General features: G+C 37.0%; 1 protein-coding gene across 1 annotated transcript in view; it reads left to right on the forward strand.

The window, feature by feature from the left end:
* Positions 1-21,193, forward strand: part of wwox (WW domain containing oxidoreductase) — a 168,703-nt gene that overhangs the window by 12,285 nt on the left and 135,225 nt on the right. The window contains exon 5 of the mRNA XM_053477901.1: positions 2,650-2,756. Within this exon, the coding sequence (XP_053333876.1) occupies positions 2,650-2,756 (107 nt within the window). The remainder of the gene's footprint in view (positions 1-2,649; positions 2,757-21,193) is intronic.

Raw genomic sequence — 21,193 nt, forward strand, 5'->3', positions numbered from 1 at the left:
AAAGTATAGGTTTAAAAGTATAGGTAATATCAATGATAAAAAACGGGTTGTACACTTTATCAGTTGAGTTATACAGGTTTAGATGTCTTTGGGAAAGTGCCATAGCTTCTCACCTTCTTTATTCTGTGTTTCACTGCAATAAATCTAAAATCTGTATAGATAAATGCTGCGAAGCTAGATCGAAAACCTTTTGCACACAGGCTATGTATTGTATGGATGGAAAATACTGTACATTAATGTGAATTAGCATGCAGTTCGTTACCCACACCAAATGTAATTCATTCTTTCTCGTTAGTATATCAGTTTTAAAATTTTTGCAATCTTAAATACAGAGATTATTTTTGCATTATTTCTTTTTTATTGCTTTATTCTGTATTCAGGGTCGTGGGGACCTGGAGCCTATCCCAGGAGGCGTAGTGTACGGAGCAGGGTACACACTGGACAGGATGCCAATCCATCGCAGGGCACACACACATACACACACACTCATTCACACACTATGGGAAATTTGGGAATGTTAATTAGCCAAACCTGCATATCTTTTTAGAGGAAACCGGAGTTGGGAGGGTTACACTTTATATTTTTATGTCCAAGTTAATATTGAGGATTATTGTTTTCTTTACACAACACCCACCAGGTTGAGGTTAAACATGTTTTCATTTGTTTCCCATTATGGAAATATCAGCATTAATTAACTCATGTTTCAAGCCCAACTGCTGCCACTCTTGTTATAAAGGGCCAACAGTGTTTTTTCCCCGACATCCTTTTTTGATTTTGTCCGACTAGTATAATGTTAATTTTTGTTTCCTTCTGATTTTTTATAAACATGTGCCCTGGACTCTTATGGTTATTTATTGATAAGGAAAACATTCAGATTTTTTTTTTCTGTTTTTTTTTTCTTTTCGTTTTCATTTTCTAGGATAAGAACTCTCCATGGAGATGCACACTGTTCTCTCCATTACTCCTAATAAGGTGTCATATAATTTAATTCCATGCTTCACTTGTCAGAAAGGAGCTCTTATCCGTCTCCAATTTTGAGTTTTAATGGATATTACTCTTTAGCACTCGTCTCACAATTAGGGCGTCTAGTTTGCCTTTTAATGAAAATCAGATTAAAGCTTAATCGAATTAAAGTTCATTTTAATCCACCTATCGCACAGACGGTCTGTCGTTTGAAATCTTGGTGACTCTCCGTCAGCCTCGTTTAGTTTACAAAGAAGTGTAAGGTCAGCCGATCAACTGAGTGCAGGTTTTGTCATGCGCGAGAAATAACGCTCCCGTTTCTCATAACCTCAGAGACGCAGAGTTTTCTGATCGAGCAGTTTATGTCAAAGGTTACCCGAATGAAGCACGCATGGAAGCATAGGGCGTGGGTATTTAATTCATGTGTGAACTCTAAAAAGATGGTAAAAGTTGTCATTCATAATAGATTGCAGCTGACAGGCGTCGTAGCAAGAGATGCCCTTTACAGGCTCGAGAGAGAGAGAGAGGAGGAAGAATTGAGCAACGCTTCTCTGTTTGACTTGTGCTGGCCTGTCAGCTCTTTTCTCAGGCCATGACAGTGTAATATGTTTTACAAGTGACATGGCCAGGGGTTATTTTACAGCCTCAGAGAGCCTGAGCAAGCAGCTAGCTAGCACTTGTGTGTCCTGCACCAGGGCCTTCCTTTATTCTAAACTAACTTCGTTTTAACTTAATTATTGTCAGACTTTCCTATGTTGGTCACCGTCTCCAGTGTCTATTTCCGGCTCTTCAAACCTCTAAATCTGATGCCCATTGTGCCTGCTGAAGTGCTGATGCTAGCTTTAGAGAGAGAGAGAGAGAAAAAAAAACTTTAAACACACTTTGTGTAATCAAAGGGACAATGTAAAACGACAGGTCAGCAAAACAACCCAAACAATAGCCCAAGGCTCCCCTTAAATAACCTGTTTTTGTCTTTTTTTGGTACGTTACAGTAGATTTTAATATGATCTTCCCCTTATGCCCGCGTAATTAGTTCAACATTTTTGTGGAGTGTATTAACCTTTTCAGATGGTTTTGGACATGAAGTGAACCTGTGATTTTGGTATTAAATTTGTACTTGTATCTCCAACATGTCTTTCGTGCTGCTAGGCAACTGAATGATGATTTATTTTTCCCGAAGTACAGTATGTCAGTGTTATCAGTTGCTTACCTGTCGTAAAAATGCTCTAGTGCTGTTAGATTCTCACGTCTAATTTCTATTGTCTATTCCTGTAGTTACTGTATATACAGTGTCTCTTTTTATAGTTATATATCTATATCTATCTATCTATCTATCTATCTATCTATATATATATATATATATATATATATATATATATATATATATATAGATATGTGTGTGTGTGTATTTATAGCAAGATCTCTAGCCAAGTTACCCAAGGTCCCGTTTCTGCCTTTTAGCAGTGGAGAAGCGAAGAACGGCTCCTGCAGCCTCTGTCTTTTTCATGGAAGTGATGTAGAGATACAGTTTTATCCCATCTTAATTTTCCTTTTCTCCGTTCAGTTCAGCCTCAAATAAAAAAAAAGAGCATTGAAATTTTTTCGCAGCATTATATGAAAAAGAGGTCTCAAGTTTATCTTTCTCTCTTTCTCTCTCTCTCTTTGTCACACACACACACTTTGCAGGTTTTGAGACGGCGAGGTCGTTTGCCCTTCATGGTGCCCATGTGATCTTAGCCTGCCGGAACCAAGCTCGCAGCAGTAATGCAGTTAACCGGATCCTCGAGGAGTGGGTAAGTGTGTAAGCGCAGGTCTGTGTCTCAGAATGAAATACAGTTATAAGGGAAATCCTGCATTATCCTTTGATCATTTATAAATAATATAAAAGGCTTTTTGCGGATTAAAAAAAAAGAGATTTAATGATTTTAGATTAACCTGTTTAATTAGAATTGAGATTCAAAAATAAATTGTCCAAATTATTAAATAAACCTTTTCAATAAATGGTAATTCTGGTTATACAGTATATTGTTGCTTTAATCTGTTTGCTATTAATACTAGGTTTATTGTGAGCTCTGCTTGGATGAAACAATTTTGAGCCTTTATTCCAGTCTGCGCTGAGGCAGAGCTCTTTGATAGCCGGCGTTATTAGTGGAAGGAGAGCAGAAATGGCCATCTGATAATTAACTCTGATTATTGCACTAATATTGTGGCACTCCTGACGCTCCCTTAGATTTATGACTGTGGGAAAATAAACAAATGAAATGTAGGAGCTGGAGCGTAAAGAATAAGCTATTACCAGTGCTGTAATTACAGCCGTCGCGAGACTGCGAATTAGTTGATTAATTACAGGATGTCGATAGATTACACGGGAATCTAAAGCACTTTAAAGTGCTTAAAATATCTAATGGAACAAAGACAACTCCTTGATGCTGTATAATTCTTCAGCTCTGACAGCTTGAATCAAGCCAAGTTTTAGTAAATGTAACTGCACTGACACAACACACACACGCACACATGCACACACACCAGCAAAAAAATGTATGAAGTCATTACATTAAAAAGAAAACCAGTCAGTAGATCTTAAAATCATTTAAGAAAAAAAAGGTCACGCTTTGATATCATTTTAACGAATGACTGGTTGAAAAGTCAGAAATAGTGCTGATCATGCTAAGATCCTCATTTTCTGATTAAAATCCAGTATCTGATTTGACTCCCACTTGTCTGATATCCTAGCATGAGTAATGAGGCAGTAACAGTGGAGTGGATGTGACTTGTGGCTACACGAGTACTTGAACACTTTTGCAATGTTATATAATAATAATAATAATAATAATAATAAACACGTACATCTTAGGGATGGGAATCACTAGGGATTTCCTAAAGCAATATTATTGTGATACTTAGGTGCCGAACAATTAGTGTTGTCGCACAGAATTGTCCAAATTTTATAAATATTCAGATAGTACAATCTGAATTGTCTGAATGTATACCTGAATTGCCTCTGAAAAGAATCACGATACAAAACTGAATCTTATATACACACATGGAGGGTGCCCAAACCCGTATAAATAAAAATAGATGCATAAAAATTCATGTCACATGGCAGCATAAACGATGGTGCGACTACTGGAAACATAATTCTACACACTGCTGTCATAATTCAAGTATTAAAAATGCCATAGATAACTGTTGAAGTATGTATACATTTTTGGCCCATTTGTGGTCAAAAGATTTGCTGATATACAGTGTATATATATATATATATATATATATATATATATATATAATTTTTTTTTTTCATGTCTCCTGAACAAAAAGTCATAAAATGTACTTAGCTATAATAATTCTTGTAGTTAGCTAAGTACTACTTAGCTGTCAGCTGGAATTATATGAACGATGGTTTGTGCTTAGTTGTATATTGCTGTAAGTTCTGCAAATAAATATTATCTGCCAAATTGCACCTGTAAGCGAATGTACATTAAAGCTGACTTCTCGTTTTGTTCGAGCATTATGCTGGTATATGACGGTTGCAGTGTGCCCGTGTCATCACAGGAGATAGTTTGCATCTTTAGTTGTTTGGGTTTCTTCTATGATTTCACAATGCTGATGTGGACTCTGTGAATCTGGGCTGCTGATTTCAACAAATGTAACTTTGCTGATCAGTAAAAGAACACACCAGTTTATTATTAGAGTAGACTGCTTTGGTCTTTACAGTTCTCTGCAAATCACAAATGTGCTTATTAATCATAACCCCCTCACCCTGTACACACTTGCTAATCATGGCATAATTTGAATCTTTAAAAACACTCTCACTGGTTCAGCCTGTTCGGAAACCCAAGACATTATAAAGTGTTGTCAGATCCTCATATGAGTGGTCATGTGGAAGCAGAGTGAAGTGTCCTGGGTAAAAAAATTTTAAATCCCAACATGATCTGATTTGCTTTAGAGAAATGCATTCTGATCACATAAATAACATTCTGATTTGTGCTAATCACATGCTGTACTTGTTTCTGTCACCTTCAAGATAAAGCTTTCAGACGGTCATCTTCACCTGGGGACACAGCTCACAAAGGACTTGTAAAATGTCAAATCTTTGCTTCTAGTACAGGGGCACAGACACTGATCAGATGAATTTATTTGATTACTTCAGAAATCATACTATAATAATATCAGTAGGTTTGAGGTCTGAACACATTCTTGGCTCATCTCCTTATCGGTGTGATTATAAATGCAGCTGATATGATTTAACAGTACGAGGACTTTTTTTGGCAGACACACTTCTTTTGATTATTATTATAATTGTTTTTTTTTTTTTAGCCTTGATCTTGCTTTGACCTTTTTACTTTCAGGCCATATACAAATTACTGCTCTGACTCAAGAAGTTTGGGCGGAAAAGGCAGGCCTTACCTTCCAACACAAGATGTTTTACTCAACATAATTCCTTATTTAGAAGAAGGATGATGGTTTTAATCCAATTTTACACTTAAGAGTTAAAATGGTTCCTAAAGGCCTTTTTTATATGCTGAGGCTGTAGTGCATGCTGTTTAAACACAGCACTGGTTCAACATTGTTGCATCTGTGCATCATAAACATGAATTTCATGCCAATTTACTAATTTTTTTTTTTAAGAGTAAAGAACGACTACCTTGTATTTGATATACACGGTATTGTGGTCGGATCATTTATTAGATTGACCAAAACGCATTATGATTGAAAAGTACAGGGAGCACGGTGCAGATCTAAAAAAACAAAACCAAAAATTATATGTATATAATATAACCAAGCCACAAGCCTGCCATGAACTGGTGCTGCTGGAGCGCCAGCGACACTGTCCACATTCTGGTGAGCTTTACATCACTATGGTCTGTAACGCTGCTGTCCAAGAAAGAAGGCCCTGCTCCAAAATCATTCTCACATCATTCATACATCATTCTGACCACTTGGACCAACAGAACGCCTACTGAAGGACAGTTTTGACTAGGCGTATGTTAGGAATTAAGATAAGACCTTTAACCCCTGTACCAACTGTTGAGCAGGGTGGTAGCATTAGCATTTCAGGCTATTTGACTGCCAGTGGAACTGGTGCATTGCATTAGGTGGATGGAGTAATAAAGAAAGATTACCCCAGAATTCTTTAGCATAACCTCAAATCATCAGCTAAACTGTTTAAACATGGACAAAACGTTCCAACAGGACAATGACCCTTAACACACATTAAAGCTGTTCGTGACTTTGGAGCCTCAAGCATACTGAAAATTTGTTAGGCTTTCTGCAAAGTATAGTCAGTGGCAGGAAACCAACTATTTTAATTCAACCTTAACAATTCTGCTAAGAAGAGTGGCCAAATATCCAACCTGCCATAAGCTTGCTAATACCAAAACTGTTTGTTACAATGTTGATTTCAAAATACTGTACTTAAAATAACTTGTGCACCAAATTCATCTCTTTAAGATGTATGTTTTGCAGTTATTCCACCTCACAAAAATACCAGTTCAAAAGTTTAATTGTCAGCTGAATATTATTGGTATACAGTGTTGGGTGTAACGCGTTACAAAGTAACGTGTTATACCCCTATCACACCCATGCGGTTTGACTCACGGTGAGCTGTAGTGTTAGGCACTGCGGTTCCTTTGATGTTCTGTTGATGTTCCGCGAAGTTCTGCAAGGTCCGCAAGCTTCCGCAAGGACCGCCCAAAAAATAAACTATATAAAAATTTTTAACATGTTAAATTTTTTGACATTTTTCACGCAGAAAGATGGAAATGTAATCGCAGCGCCAAAACTCGCGTTGAATCATGATATGAACCGTACTTCCCACCACCGCATGAAACCGCATAGGTGAGATAGGTGTATTAGAGTACTTGGATTACTTTTTTAATGTAACGAGTAATCTAAAGCATTAGGTCCACTATTTTAATTACTCAGTTATTTAGCTACTTTTTTCAAAGATGAAATTCGTTATTCAGATAATTTATGTAATATGTGAGGCAGACAGCAGTCATTCCCAATCCCTTAGGGTTTGTGTGTGTGTGTGTGTGTGTGTGTGTGTGTGAAAGTCATCCTACAAGCCCCGCCCCGATAACCCACTCCCCTCTGTTATTCCTGCTGTTATACCCCTATCTAACCTATGCGGTTTGACTATGCGAGAACTGACACGTGGAAAGATGGAAACGTAATCACAGCGGTAAAACTCGCGGTGAATTGTGATGAACCATACTTTCAGCCACATCATTAAACCACGTAGGTGAGATAGATAATTATGAATATTCAGAGACAGGTTATGCAACTATTGAAGTAGGTTTTCTAATCATGCCATTAGGACTATGAAAATTACCCATGTGTAGTTTACTCTTCTGGGGTTGCCAATTGTTTGTTTAGTACACCTGTCCTGGATTGAGTTTTTCATTAGTGGTTAGACCACCACTTGCCAAAAAAAAAAACAATTAGGTAAATGATTTTAACTACAATGCAGTATAAAGTACATGGGAGAGTCAAATGAAAACCTTAATGTTTATTTCAGTTTTGCATTGTTCATTGCAAGTAGGTGTAACAAGCTATATATCTTTGTGAAGGCAGTAATAAAAAAGGCTACTGAGAACGCTGGACCAGTAATAGATTTCTGCTTTTGGGACTACAAATTTTATGTACTGTTTTTATAATTTTTGTACCATTTAAAGATTTCATTATATTCATAAATTCAAATAAAATGTAATAAAAACATAAGACAATAAAAAAAAAGGTAATAAATCTGAGAAGATGGCAAGCATCGAAAGAAACACTTAATAGTCATGTATCTTGGCAGTATATTGCTTTATGTATAGATATGGATATAACTATTATAGAGAATAGCACTTGACCCAGCACATCCTTACTCTCTCATTAGTACACTCTCTTTGTGCACACAATGTTATAAAGCCAGATGACACACTAAATTAAGATCATTTAATTGTACTACATGTAACCGAGCTTTCACTTTTTGTAAGTTTAGCTCATCATTTCACAAAATATTCTTTATATCTTTCCATTTGTCATATGTATTTAACAATGGATTGTAAACTTTTTGCATAGTTTATTTTTTATATTGCAAAACATACTTTGGGCATGATTACATCTAATTGTGCTGGAGTTTATATTTAGCTCTAGCAGGAAACTCCATGATCAGAATCATCTGTAACTGAGACACACCTCGGTTTTAGGCTCCACCAAATTTTCACAAATCTCACTGTCTGACTAGCACTTAAGTCTATCATAATAACGAACATTTAATGGATCATTTTTATCCAGTTGTATCTAATCCTACATCCCCCCCTTATTAGGGTACTCCCCCATCAGTGGCGGCTACCAAGCAGCGAGGGTGCAGCCTAACGTGTGCTGCCTCCTTTAGAATTTCTGTTCACACAGACACTCTCTAAGGAAAGTGCACTTTGCTGTCTTCCGCTTGTGTGAGCTCACCGACGTCCATGATTAGCTAGTGTTGCTTTGTGGGGATGTGAGTATACCACCCACCCCCCTGGGAGAGCACCGCTAATCTGCTCGCTAGAGTCCTGGTTACGGATGGCTGTAGCATCATCCAGAAATCGAACTCCAGGGAGCGATCTTCATATAGGGCCTACAGCGTTTTATAAACACACAACTTAGGAGCCCCCAAATTCAGTAAAAATTATACCATAATTAAAATAATGGCATTAGGGGACGTCTGTATAAATGTTGATGGGATTACTCATTTATTAGCATACAAGCTTATCATTCATATTTTTATTGAGAAGCATACATTAAAGCGAGATTACTTGAGTAATGCTGCAAAAACCAGTGGATTACTAGATAAAGAAAATAATTGCACTTGGTGTATTAAAAGAATGATATTCGTTGCAGATGTCACAGTGTTTTAAAATTTCAGCTGTGAGTCTGTATTTGTAATTCACATTTGGGGCTTTTTTTTTGAGAGGAAAAAGTAAGAAACTTACATTACATTGCTGTCACTTTAAAGGGAACTGGCACCATAAGTGAGGGTAAAATGGATGGTTAATAATAGTGTGTGTGTGAGTGAGAAAGAGAGAGAGCAAGTGAGCGGATGAGATTTAGTTTTCTTGATTGCTTGTAAAATTCTGCCTAACTCTGATTCATGATCCCCTGAGAGATGTTTAGTAGGGTCCCAGGAGGAGAATACATTTCTGATCAAGGCTCATCTGTTGACCAGAATAACTTTTTCCCCCCGATTTTGAGCATGTTTGGCGTCAAAAATTCTAATAAGGCTCTTTGTAATCATGCTAATTGCCCACCTAGCCTCATGTTACCAGTTATTCATTGTTTTTGCAGAATTCTATTTCCAATCAAGAGGAAAATTAACATGGCCTGTGCAGCTAAAGTGGTGTTGTGTTACTAGGATGTGCTTTGGAACCAATTAGGGTGATCCCTGCTGATCCGCAGAGGTTTACTGGGCGAGTGAGTAGAGAAAAGATCAACCTTGTAATGTTTAAAATGTGCATTATCTTTGAGGCAGACAGACACGCCATTGTAATTAGATAAGCGACCATGTTTAACCTTTCACATGCAGGTGCTCAGGGCAGCGCTGAGTGTTTAGACACACATTCCTCTTTGTTTTTAACTAATTTCTCTGGATAGTAATCTATTAATATACATTGTTTCATATCTATTGGTTTAGAAGCCGGGACATGTACAAAACATGTCCATTTGCTCCAATAAAGAAGTATCAAATTGAAAGTGCTAAACTCTGTAGTTATGATTGTATGAGTTCTAGTTTAAGATAAGGGGGAATGTATAAGAAGAAAGCAAAAGTTTAACGTTTCAGTGTTAGTAAAGTGTGAACTCCCTTCTACGTGCGTTAATGAGGAGTGTGTCTGTTCTGTAAGCTGCTGAGCTTGGATCACAAAGCATCTTTGTTTAAACTCGTCTAGAGGAAGCTATGTCCAGGTGACTCAGCTACACTGGATGCTGGTCTCGATTGTGGTTGAAGATTGAATGGAGAAAAGAAAAGGCTAGAATGCTGATCATGGCACCTTTGCAAATATTTTGGTAACATTTCATTTCAAGTAATATGTACATTATAAGAGGTTAACGAGGGTCTTATTTGTTTAATTTAACACAGATTAAGCAAATCAATTAAGTTTATTTACTATGTATTAGTCTAAATAGAAAACAGATATGCCTTGAGTCACAGATACACACAGAACCAGTCAAACATTTGGACACCTCCTAGATGAATTTTAAATGGATTTTCTACTTTCTAAAACAATGCTGGAGATTTCCTAGCTATGTCGTTACACATATGGCGTTATGTAATTAAGTAAAAAACATCATTAACACTCAGTTGTTATTTTAAGACACTGAGGACAGCTGATCTAAAAGTACCATATTATCAAGTGCATTTGCAAAACCTATCAAGCACCATGGTGAAGCTGGCTAACAGGAAGGCAAGGCCAAAACTTCCCTCTGCTGCAGAGGAGAAGTTCATTTAGAGTTATCAGTCTCAGAAATCACCAATTAACAAACAGTACATCAGATTAAAACCGTTATGAAGGCTTTACAGAGCATGGGTAGAGGACATATCTCAATATCATCTGTTTAAAAGGAGATTGTTGCATATTTTGGGTGGCTTCAGCCTTGTTGTACACTATAGAAAGAAATAAAAATCAGGAAAGACTATAGAATTAGATTTATTTAAAGGTTAGTTCTCGTTGCATTATTCGTTGTAATAATAAATACTGTTAATAGGCCTGGTCATATACTGTAAACTATTAAATCATGAATTAAAACCCAAAATATCTGTTAAATCTTTAGATTCTATAATGCATCAAGTGACTTCTGCGTTTATTTTACAGTGTATCAACTTTTAGTACATAAATAATTATATATAAAATTCTACTCTTTAATATGAAGCACATTTTAATTCTTTGTGATTTATTTTATATACAGTATATAAATTTAATTAAACTGCACTCACTTTCCACTACTTTATGCTACCTACAGTATATGTAGAACCCAAATATTTAACATAGAAGTTTAGGTTATTTTTTTTCCTTGACAATTTGTTAACTACTGTAAGTTAAGGTTATAAAAAAAGTAAAAAAATAAAAAAAATTGTTTGTTTAATAAGGGTTTAACTGTGTATTGCATATAAGTTACAACTATTAATGCAATCATTAAAAAAATTTAACAGATGTCTATTTATACAGCATTACATGGCTTGAAATCATGAAGAACAACTAAAATATAACGAATAAATCTTTGACAAGTGTTTAGTTTGCGCTATATTTTATAAACAAGACCAGTGTTAACATCTTGAATGTTTCATTGACATCGACATAAGAAAGTTCATATACTTTGAGTAGGGCTAATTGAGTTCTTTGAAAAAAAAAAACTGCCATTTTATATAAAGCATTTTATATTGGTGTTGAGGCAACTGGAGACAAAGCCTCAACACTAATATAAATGCTTTTTGTTTATTTCAGTTAAGTGGAAAAAACATTTTTTTTATTTTTATGATGCAGTTTTTTAAGCCATTGTCAAATCAGTGGACATACAGGAAAATACTAAATGATTGAAATATAAGTTTTAAACTCTATCAATAATAAATGTAAATCTTATTTGTTTTACAGCACAATATAACTGTTTCGTAATTCCATTGCTGGTGTCTCAACAGGATCAAGACAAACAAATTAGATGTAATCATGCCCAAAGGATTAATGGTATTCTTGACCAAAACATTTTAGAAGAAACATTATTTATCAAAGAAATATGCAAATTTTATCATTGTTAATATGGAGAAGCTTAGTGTAGGCAAGAACAGCTGATTATAACTCTAATATCAGAAGTGATACCTGGAACTAGCTTATCTTGTGAATGTTTTGCAGCATTAAATGTAACCATAAGCTGTTATAAGTGTGACAAGTTGTTCATTAATGAATTGAAAATTTAAACCTTGCTAGATATTATAGAATGTAGGGGAATTAATTAAAATGACTGACTAACATAATATATAACATATATTATATACACAGTTAAACCTTGGATTGCGAGCATGATTTTTTCCAGAAGCGGGACAAATATGAAATAATGGAAATTACATGATAGGGTGTGCACTTGACCTCTGCGTCACTCGGGGACCTTAGGGTAAAATTTATCAAAACTTTTTTTGTTTGTCTTGCAAAATGTTCGCAGACCAAGTTACTCGCAATCCAAGGTTCCACTATGTGTGTTCATGTGTGTATGTATATACTTTAGAACTAGGTGTGTGTGTGTGTGTATGTGTATATATATATATATATATATATATATATATATATATATATACATATATATATAATGCTTGGTTGACTCATGACTTTCTAGGTAACATTTATTAACCAAGTTGTTAGTAATTGGAATAACGACATTAATGTCCACTGAAAAAAAGAAATTCTAAATGGCCATTTAAGACTTTGTATTCTAAAGCAATATTGTATGTACAGTATATTTACTTTGGCAGCAGAAAGATTGAACAGTAGATTATTTCGGCACTGGTTCTCTGCAGTTGATCCGAGTCTGCAAGGCCGGCGCCGATTCGAATACTTGACTCCTTTTTTCCATGTGTGTTTTCTTCATCATCAGTGGAATTCTGTTTTGTATTTTGTTGCAAAATGATTTATGTGACAAGGCATCTGAAGCACACGCACCCCTTGGTTGCCATATGGGACCGAAAAGCACCATTGTACTTTCAGGACATGTTCAATTGGCCCTCACTGAACTCTGAAATCTGCATCTTTTGCTGAAATTGGATCTCAGGATATGGATACACAAGGGCAGTTTTGAAGAACAGAGCGGGTTGAAAATATGTACTGCTAATCATAGGGCAGCTGTTACATGGCCTTCCCTTTGTGTTCTGGTTAATTTTATACCTGTGTAGGTTCTTCAGGTTTACTAGAATTTAAGGTAATTATTTGGTGAGCACTTAGAGCAAGTGTTTAAGGATAAGTTTTGGCTGGCTATTTGGGTCCATGTGATCATGATATACAATGCAGGGATCTACAGCACATAAGAGTTTTGTTTCATAATCTGAATGCAGCGCACCAGTTCCTAGTGACCTGACCGTGCATGTAAACTGTACACAAGACATTTGCCTCATGATCTATTAGGTGACTTGTCCTTGCTATAAGAAGCACGCAGTTTATTAAACAAATGTATGCACATGGTACATTTGTTTAATAAATTGCCTGCATTTAGTGCTCAGTTCTGGGAAATCTTTACCTTTGCCCTGAACAAACCACTCTCATCCAGCACCATATTAAAGCTCAGCTACTTGCAGGGTAACCAGTGGCTATGACTGCACAACACTGACATGCACAAGCACACCGAATAAGAGACACTAACAGCTCAGTGCTTGGGAATAATAAGTAATTTATGCTTGTCTGTTGCAATGCATGTCCCTCCTTGGTTTTGTCCTGTTATTAATAGGGTATAATGAAACCAGATCCAGAAATCCAAAGTAATCAAAATAAAAGAAACACACAGCTTGCATTATACTATGTAAAAAAATAATAAATAAATAAATGGCATTGCTGATCGCATGTCTAGTAAGCAGGTTTAGGAAATAGTTGCGAATGAATTGAAAAACTGATAGGATGTAATTTTGAAAGCATTAAAACATTTTTATGTGCTCTGGTGCAAAAAAAGGATTAACCTGTCTAATGATGATGCTCGCTGCAAATCTCTAAGTTGTTATACTTTATCAGCGTCTTTTTAAGAAGCGTTATGCTAATTATGATCTAGCGCCCAACATGAGCGATTTGCAGTTTTACAGTCGGAATGTGGAATTTACCAAAAAGGATCATTGTGTATTTGTGTTTTGCCGTTCGATTCGAGAGAGGCAGCTACAGATGAAACCCTTGCTTGGACTCCTCTTGCATTTATTATGTCTTATCAAATGAATCATCGAGTACCTCTGATAAGACAGCGGCGTGTTTGTTAAAATTATTCATGGTGAACCATTTAAACGAGTTGTTTGGTGCCGCTGTGTGACACGGTCTCATTAATCACAGATGTTTTAGCCCACCCTATATGCACATCATCATTGCACATGGAAACCATAAACATGAGATTACATAGAATACATTTGCATTTCTGTTGAGTTCATGATGTCTTAGCTTTACTCTATTTAAAGGAATTATGGTGTAATCATTTTCCACTTTTTTCCCCCTTATCCTTTGTTTGGATGCACTAATTGAACACTGATTTGTACGTTGAATTGTATTGAACTGACAAAGTTTTCTTTGCTCTGGTAGTATTATTTGTGGTAACTACAGTACTGTTAGCGATTGCTTCAACACACACAAGCACAGACACACACTCCAGCACATACTGATTCTTAAATGTTGTGCAGCTTAGCCGAGCTGTGCTCAGGGAACTGGGCTCCTGCTGGTCTGGGACTCTGTCTTAATCTATCCATTCCCCTCTCCACTAACACACACATTAAAACAATATTGCTCTCCTGTCCCCAGCAGACCTCAGACACAATAACCACACTTGCTCCTAGGAAAACCCACCCAAATACTTCTGACACCTCTGGGCTCCCTCACTGCTCCTTGGGTACAGCCACAGGTCAAAACGGAGGGTAAGTTTCAGGTTTCCCCCCTCCTTTTCCACCTTTCCGTTTTATTTTTTATCTCCCTGTGCCCTGGCGACAAAATGAGGGCTTAACTTGTAATGTGCTGTACAGGTCCCCTGGTGGTTGTTGATTGTTTAGTGCTGGGAAATTAGAGGGCTGCTAGCCAGGATTGTCCTTTCTGTGCTAAGGCTAGGAATAAGCCCGTTCTGGTTCAGCTGCACTGCAGGGGCAAGGACCGAGCCTCAGGGCTGAACCTACAAAGAGACAATGGTGTTCAATACTTTGACTCAGCAACTACATTGCTAAATCTGAATAGTCACCCTGCCGAGTTTACATAGACTTCTTAAAGCTAAGGAAGGAGGAAATGTGAAATATTTTCTCTCTCATCTCTTTAAACATCGTATACAGCTGTGGTGTAGTAAACAAAACATCTGACCTGATCCCTGGACCCTCCTTCAGATAACGCTGCTTGAAGTTAGTTATTTCTTCTTTAGTGCATCTTGTGGTTCTGACACATGCTAATAGACTTTGCCGTTTCACAGCGTTGTAGGTGAGCTTCTCTTTCACTGTCCTGGCTTCCAGGTGAGCCGTTGTCTCCTTCAGTGAACTCTTCACCATGAAAGAGAGTGCAGTGCAAAGGTCTTGAGCCAAACCTCATTTCTTCATATTAAATTAAATGAACTGATGTAGATTAAATTAAAGAAATGTCTACAAATATTTTACTGTAAAGTACCTAAAGATACAATTTATAAATAGCTTGTTTATGTAAAAACCTCAACAGCAGCCTTGTTTCCCCTCTCATCTGTTCCAATCACTCAGCATTACTAATCTGTTTCTCACTGGTTTGTGCCTTAAATTAGATGTTTTTTTAACACTAAAACGTTGGTCACTGTGTGGCTTAACAAACCAAAAACAAGGAACGAGACCTGGACTAAACATGTGAGGCTAAAAAGTCCTTCAGGAAGCCTGCAGAACTCTTCTTTTAAACCATATTAAAATACAAGAAAGTCTGGATCTTTGGAAGCGAAATATGAAAACATGAGACGTAGCTCTGGACCTTTGCACAGTACTGTATGTCTCTATGTCGAATGCATTGTGTGTTGTGTTAATAGGCTGGTTGTGTGATAAGTCAAAATGTTAAAATATTCACGTCACCCAGAGACACTCAGATATTTCTCTGTCTTAAGTGCACACTGTACAGCTGTTAGTCTTAAAACATATAATGCCATGTGCTCACCAGTGGCCGATTTAGTGCTCTTGTGACTGAAAACAGCAGATCACAAATTTCTGACAACGTCAGAGTTTTTTAAAAATTAAACTCCATTTGTGTTCGTTTCTGTGACATTTGTCCAAAAGGCAACAGTAGTTGGATGAAACTCAGGGGAGGGCTCCAAAAATGTTAGTGGCATTGGCAGTGCAGACATTTTAAATTAATTACTTCATATAAAACATAATAACTATAAATTAATGGAAATTAATATTATAAATTAATAACAATCAATTGATGGAATATTAAGTGTTTGATGACTTGTATAGTGACTTGCAAAGCAACTATGAGTATGCACTCACTGAAACGAGTAGACTTGTGTCTTTCAAAAAAATGTAATAATTATATAATAATATCATAATAATAATTTTTTATTGATTTAAAAAAAAATGTTTTCTTTAGGAATACAGTTGCTGCTATTATAGCGAGTTTTTTCCAATTATTTCTGGTTTTAAGGACATAATCAGAATGCAGCAAATTTTCTTTAATTGTAGGTATTTACAGTAAGAGGATAACTTGATTCCAGACAAGATTTTAATGGGATCTTGTACAGTCTTAAAGAAATGCGGGGAGAATTAGCTTTAGATGCGTGTCCATCTTTTCTCAGTGTATTTGAATGTAAAGTTCCTGACTTCTTGAGAGCGATTTTGTCATATTTTTCCAGAGAAAAAAAAATCATCTTAAAAAATATTTCTGATGAAGTCCTGGAATGTTGCTAATATATTGTAATATTACTATTTGCTTAGCCGGCCTTTAAAAAATATAAATAAAATAAATCAACACTGGTAGCAAAAGGTTGGAATTCATGAGAAGTCGCCTTCGAGCAGCCTGTATTCACCCTGTACAGACAGAGCCTGTGGGCTGAGGAGGAGCTGTAAAGTGGATAGATTGCCCTCGCAGCCTCTGTCTCCCTTTATTGGCTGCGGTAATTGACATATCCTTGTCATTTATAATCATCTGTGCGTCTCTCGAAAGTTAATTGCTTCCCCCTCTGCATTTGCATGAGGCTCACCTCTGAAGGGCACAGCCACCCATTAATATTGTGTCATGATGAATTATCACAAATAAAGCCCAACGTATTGATTAATGATGGTTGCCGTTCGCGCTCACTTTCTCACCGTCTGAGGAAAAAAAAAACAACACTTGGCCAGAGACGGAGAGAGAGAGAGAGAGAGAGAGAGAGATGATAGTGCTAGGCGGTTTCACAGGTGGGAATAAGGGTCAGGGTCAGATTCATTGAGGTGCTTGTGTGTGACCTGGAGTGGTTATAAGAGTTATGGGTTAGGATCGAGATAAATAAAAAGGCTTCTGTATTGTGTATGCATATTTATATAAAAAAAAAAGGACCACCCTGCTGATGATGATTATTCTATACCAATTTTGAAGTGGCTTAATGAAAGGAAGGGATACTTACTGATTTGTAAAGGACGAGGAAGGCCTCAGCTAACGCTGTGCTTTGGTGCGTTCACAAGCCTTCAGGAACTGAAAACAGTTAACCAGCACCCAATCTCAACACCAGGCTCGCAGGCAAGGCTGTGTGAATAGCACTTCATTAGGTCCCAGCTGAGCGCAAGGGCCCACAGACTCAAATAATCATAAATCCACTGATGACCGAGCCCGGTGGCAACCATAAAGACGATTGCTTTGTAGGGTGCAGGGCGCCACCACACTCACACTGTAACAATGTTTTGGCTCTAGGTTAATTTGTAAAAGACTGTATAAGCATGTAAAGAAATGTTTTTTTTTTCTTTTCATGCACATTACTTTTGTAATTTATAGGTACAGACAAATCTGTGTGTGTTTGCGTTGTGTGTTTGTGTCTATGTGTGGTGTTTGAGAGCACACGGTAGTGTTGTTGTTCCTGTGATGAATGCACTTCATTATTCAGCGCTAGCCTTCTGGACATAAGCAAAAAAGCAAGGAAATGCAGAGCTGTCCACCCAGGAAGTTGAGATACACAGAGTTCCTCTCATTAACAGCGTCCCACCAGGGTCATAATACATGGTCGAAAATGAACAATAAGTCTTTGGAGGCGGGGTGTATTCTAATGAAGCAAACATCCCCAAAGTCATTTCAGATATTGGTATGGGCCGGAGAGAGGCGAAGGACCTGGGGAATAGCTAACAGGATCTCATTTCCTCTACTGAAATATTCTATGTTATGTGTTAAGGAGCCTCCACTTCATTAAGAGCATAAAAGAGATGCTAATTTTGCCGAACAAGAAAAACAGAAGTTTTTGACAAGAATTCCTAAGTGAAGACGGAACAATAGCTGACCGAGAGGGTCAGTAGTAAATAGTAAATAAGTAGAAGAGGTTTGGAAAAGGATCGATCGGGAATGCTGCAGGGAAAATCAAGTCCTTGCATGCCGAAACGAATGAGTGTGTGAACAGGGTTGTGAGGAGGATCTTCGCTAATAATGTTTTTACGTGTGATAATGCAGTGATTGGATGAGTGATTAGTCTTGAGACATTTACCTTTTCATTCTCTCTCTTCCTCAATTCTGTTCTTTTTTTTCCCCCCCTGTCTTAATCTCTCCATCCATGTGCAGTCATTCTCTCTCGAGTGTAGGAACGAGGGCCCGGTTCTCCCTCTCATTCATCACTCTGAATTTGATCCCTCTGTTTTTTGGGCAGGAAAGAGAAGAGCAGCACTTTTTTCCCAGCCCTCTCTCCCAGGGCTCTAAACTGGTAGGCCTGTGCTGGATGCAGCCAGCGGAATTAATTGCACCCTGTTACTGGCGATCAGCAAGTTTGCACGATGCACATGCTGTTCCGCCATATGGCTGCCCACTAGGTGAAGAGTTTGATTAATGTTTCAGAGGCCCCAATTTTTCTCTCTTTCGGCTAATAGCTGATCCCCAGCTATCGGAAAGCCCTGCTTGTTCTCTTCTTCTTCTTTTTTTTTATTTTTGTTTATCTCTCTTCAGCTTACTTTTGGCTTCTGCCTCACACACGCCATCTTAATAAATAGCATGTCATGTTTTTTTTAATAATTGAAAATCACAAAATTCTCCTGCACATTTAAAAGAGTTTTGTGAAATATGAATAGAAAGATAATTGAAATGTATTTTTATGTCACAGTATTTGAATTAAACACTTGTACGTTGGGTTCTAATAAAATATTTCAAATTATTTTTGTTGCCTAAGTAGAAGAAAAATTATGTGCAAAAAAAAAAGATTTTTTTTCTATTTATTCAGGACAAAAGTAGACCTTTAATAATAAAACGTATCTTATGATCGATTAATCATAAGATAATGTTTGTATAATATAGAAAATATTTTTCCTTTTCCTTTCTAATAAGGCTTTTTTTTTCAAATAAAATTACATTGTTAAATTGTTAGTGTTAAAATATAATAATATATATATATATAATATATTGCAAAAATATCAACATAAAAGTATATAATAATCCTACAGATTATTTCTTAACTGTGAAAATATATGTGAAAATACATGATTCATGAATAAATTATTGTTTTGTTTACTTGATTTTACATATGGCGTTATACAGTATGTTCACCATATTTAAAATATGTGATTAGAATAAGTGACTTCTTGGCTGTCGCTTCTTACTGCAGCTGTTCGTGTCCCTGAATGCACCAGCACTTCATTTATCTAAATATATGTACTGTGATATCAGATAAATATTATTGAGTAGGTGATCGGAATCGATCCAGTTACAACTGTTTCTTCTAGATATTATTAGAAAATAAAAAAGAACTATTCTTTCAGGAACAACGTTAATTTTGACTAATGTAATTTGGACTGAATGCAAATTCTCTTCTCGTCTGTCAGTCTGCCTCATCATCTTTCTCTCTCTCTCTCTCTCTCTCTCTCTCTTTCTGTCTGTCTTTATCGTCCCTCTGTCTCTCTCTCTCTCTCTTTATCTTTATGTGTCTCTCTCCCTTTCTCGGCCTGGATCTTTCTCATTAAATGTGGCAGCTATTCTCCACTAGAATGTGGCCCAGTAGGGCTTTTTTTGAGAATGGGAGTCTGGGAATGGCTTGTACTCCGGCACCCCGTGCTCTTTGGAAGCTTCAGCTCAGCATGGTAAATCTCTCTGATTGCACGGTGTACCTCTACACTGATGGGGTGTTACCAAGGTGGTCAACTCTCCAAAGAGCCACTCTGAATTGCAAATGGCGACAATAACTCAAACATAATGCAGATCTTAGCATGGACGGACGGTCATTCCTCTCCATTTGGACCATATGGGAGAGTCACCCAACATGGGGGCTGCTGGTCGTTTGAGAGTTAGGGGGTTGTTATTGTGTCTATACAAAGTTAGTGGTTTGTGTTTATCCTGGAAACGAGTGTAAAGGATTGTCGAACAAAAGACGGAGAGATTAGGGCGTTCAGTAAGTAAGTGTAGGCGCATGCGTTCGCTCTCAGCCCCACAATTTCAAAAATCAAGTGAAAAGTTAAGGTCGTTGTCTGGGAAATATATTTTTCTTTTAGTTCATAAGCCAGGAATTATTACTCTTATGGATGAGAAATCATCTTTGTAGGTTTATCAGAAAAGCCTGGAGTCCTTTGCGATTGAACGAGCGGTGTGTTCGTGCTGCTCAGTAGGACTGAGAACGAAGAAGGAGGGAGGAGAGGCATGAGTGAAGTAATTGCATTGTGCACGCTGAATAGTTCTGTGGATGCAAATTTCAGTCCCTCCTATTATTTTAATAATCTGCATCTTACTACTTTTACATGGATCATTTGTTTGCAAACCAGGTTATTTAGAGAGGGAGGCTCGAGGGTAATTTCATGCTTTAGAGCATTTATACCTATAACTTAATGAGGAAAATGTGTTGTTTCTCATAATAATACGGAAGGAGAATGTAGACTGTTTCTATACCAAAAAGGTGTTTATTTATGCAGTCGCTTGTGTCTTGTTGGGAGAGTAAAATTAATCCAGTGTTCATTTACCTGCTACAGTTCAAATGGTCATCTCGTCTCTTCAGCTCAACTCGCACCTCTCAATCCTCTTCTTTTCTCTAATCTTTACTCATACTCAGCCTCTCCCAACATCTCCTCCCTGCTCCTAATATCTCATCTCCTCTCTTATTTTCTCCTCTTCTCATCTGTCCTCTCTTAATCTCTCAAATCCTCTCTGAATCCATATTCCCATCTCATCTTTAATCTCTCCTTACCTCTATCAATCTCTCTTCTCATCTCTTAATCTCTCCTTTCCTGTTACGGTCTTAATGTCCCTTGTCCTTTCCCCTCCTCTCCTCATCTCTGCACTCCTCTCATCATCCTCTAACCTCAATTTTGTAATTTTTGTCATCTTCTACTTCTCTAACATCTTAATCACTCTTTTTATTTCTTCTCGATTAATCTCTTATTTCCTTTCTGAATCTCTTCTCT

The sequence above is a fragment of the Clarias gariepinus genome, chromosome 2 (genome assembly GCF_024256425.1).
Source record: "Clarias gariepinus isolate MV-2021 ecotype Netherlands chromosome 2, CGAR_prim_01v2, whole genome shotgun sequence".
Lineage (NCBI taxonomy): Eukaryota > Metazoa > Chordata > Actinopteri > Siluriformes > Clariidae > Clarias > Clarias gariepinus.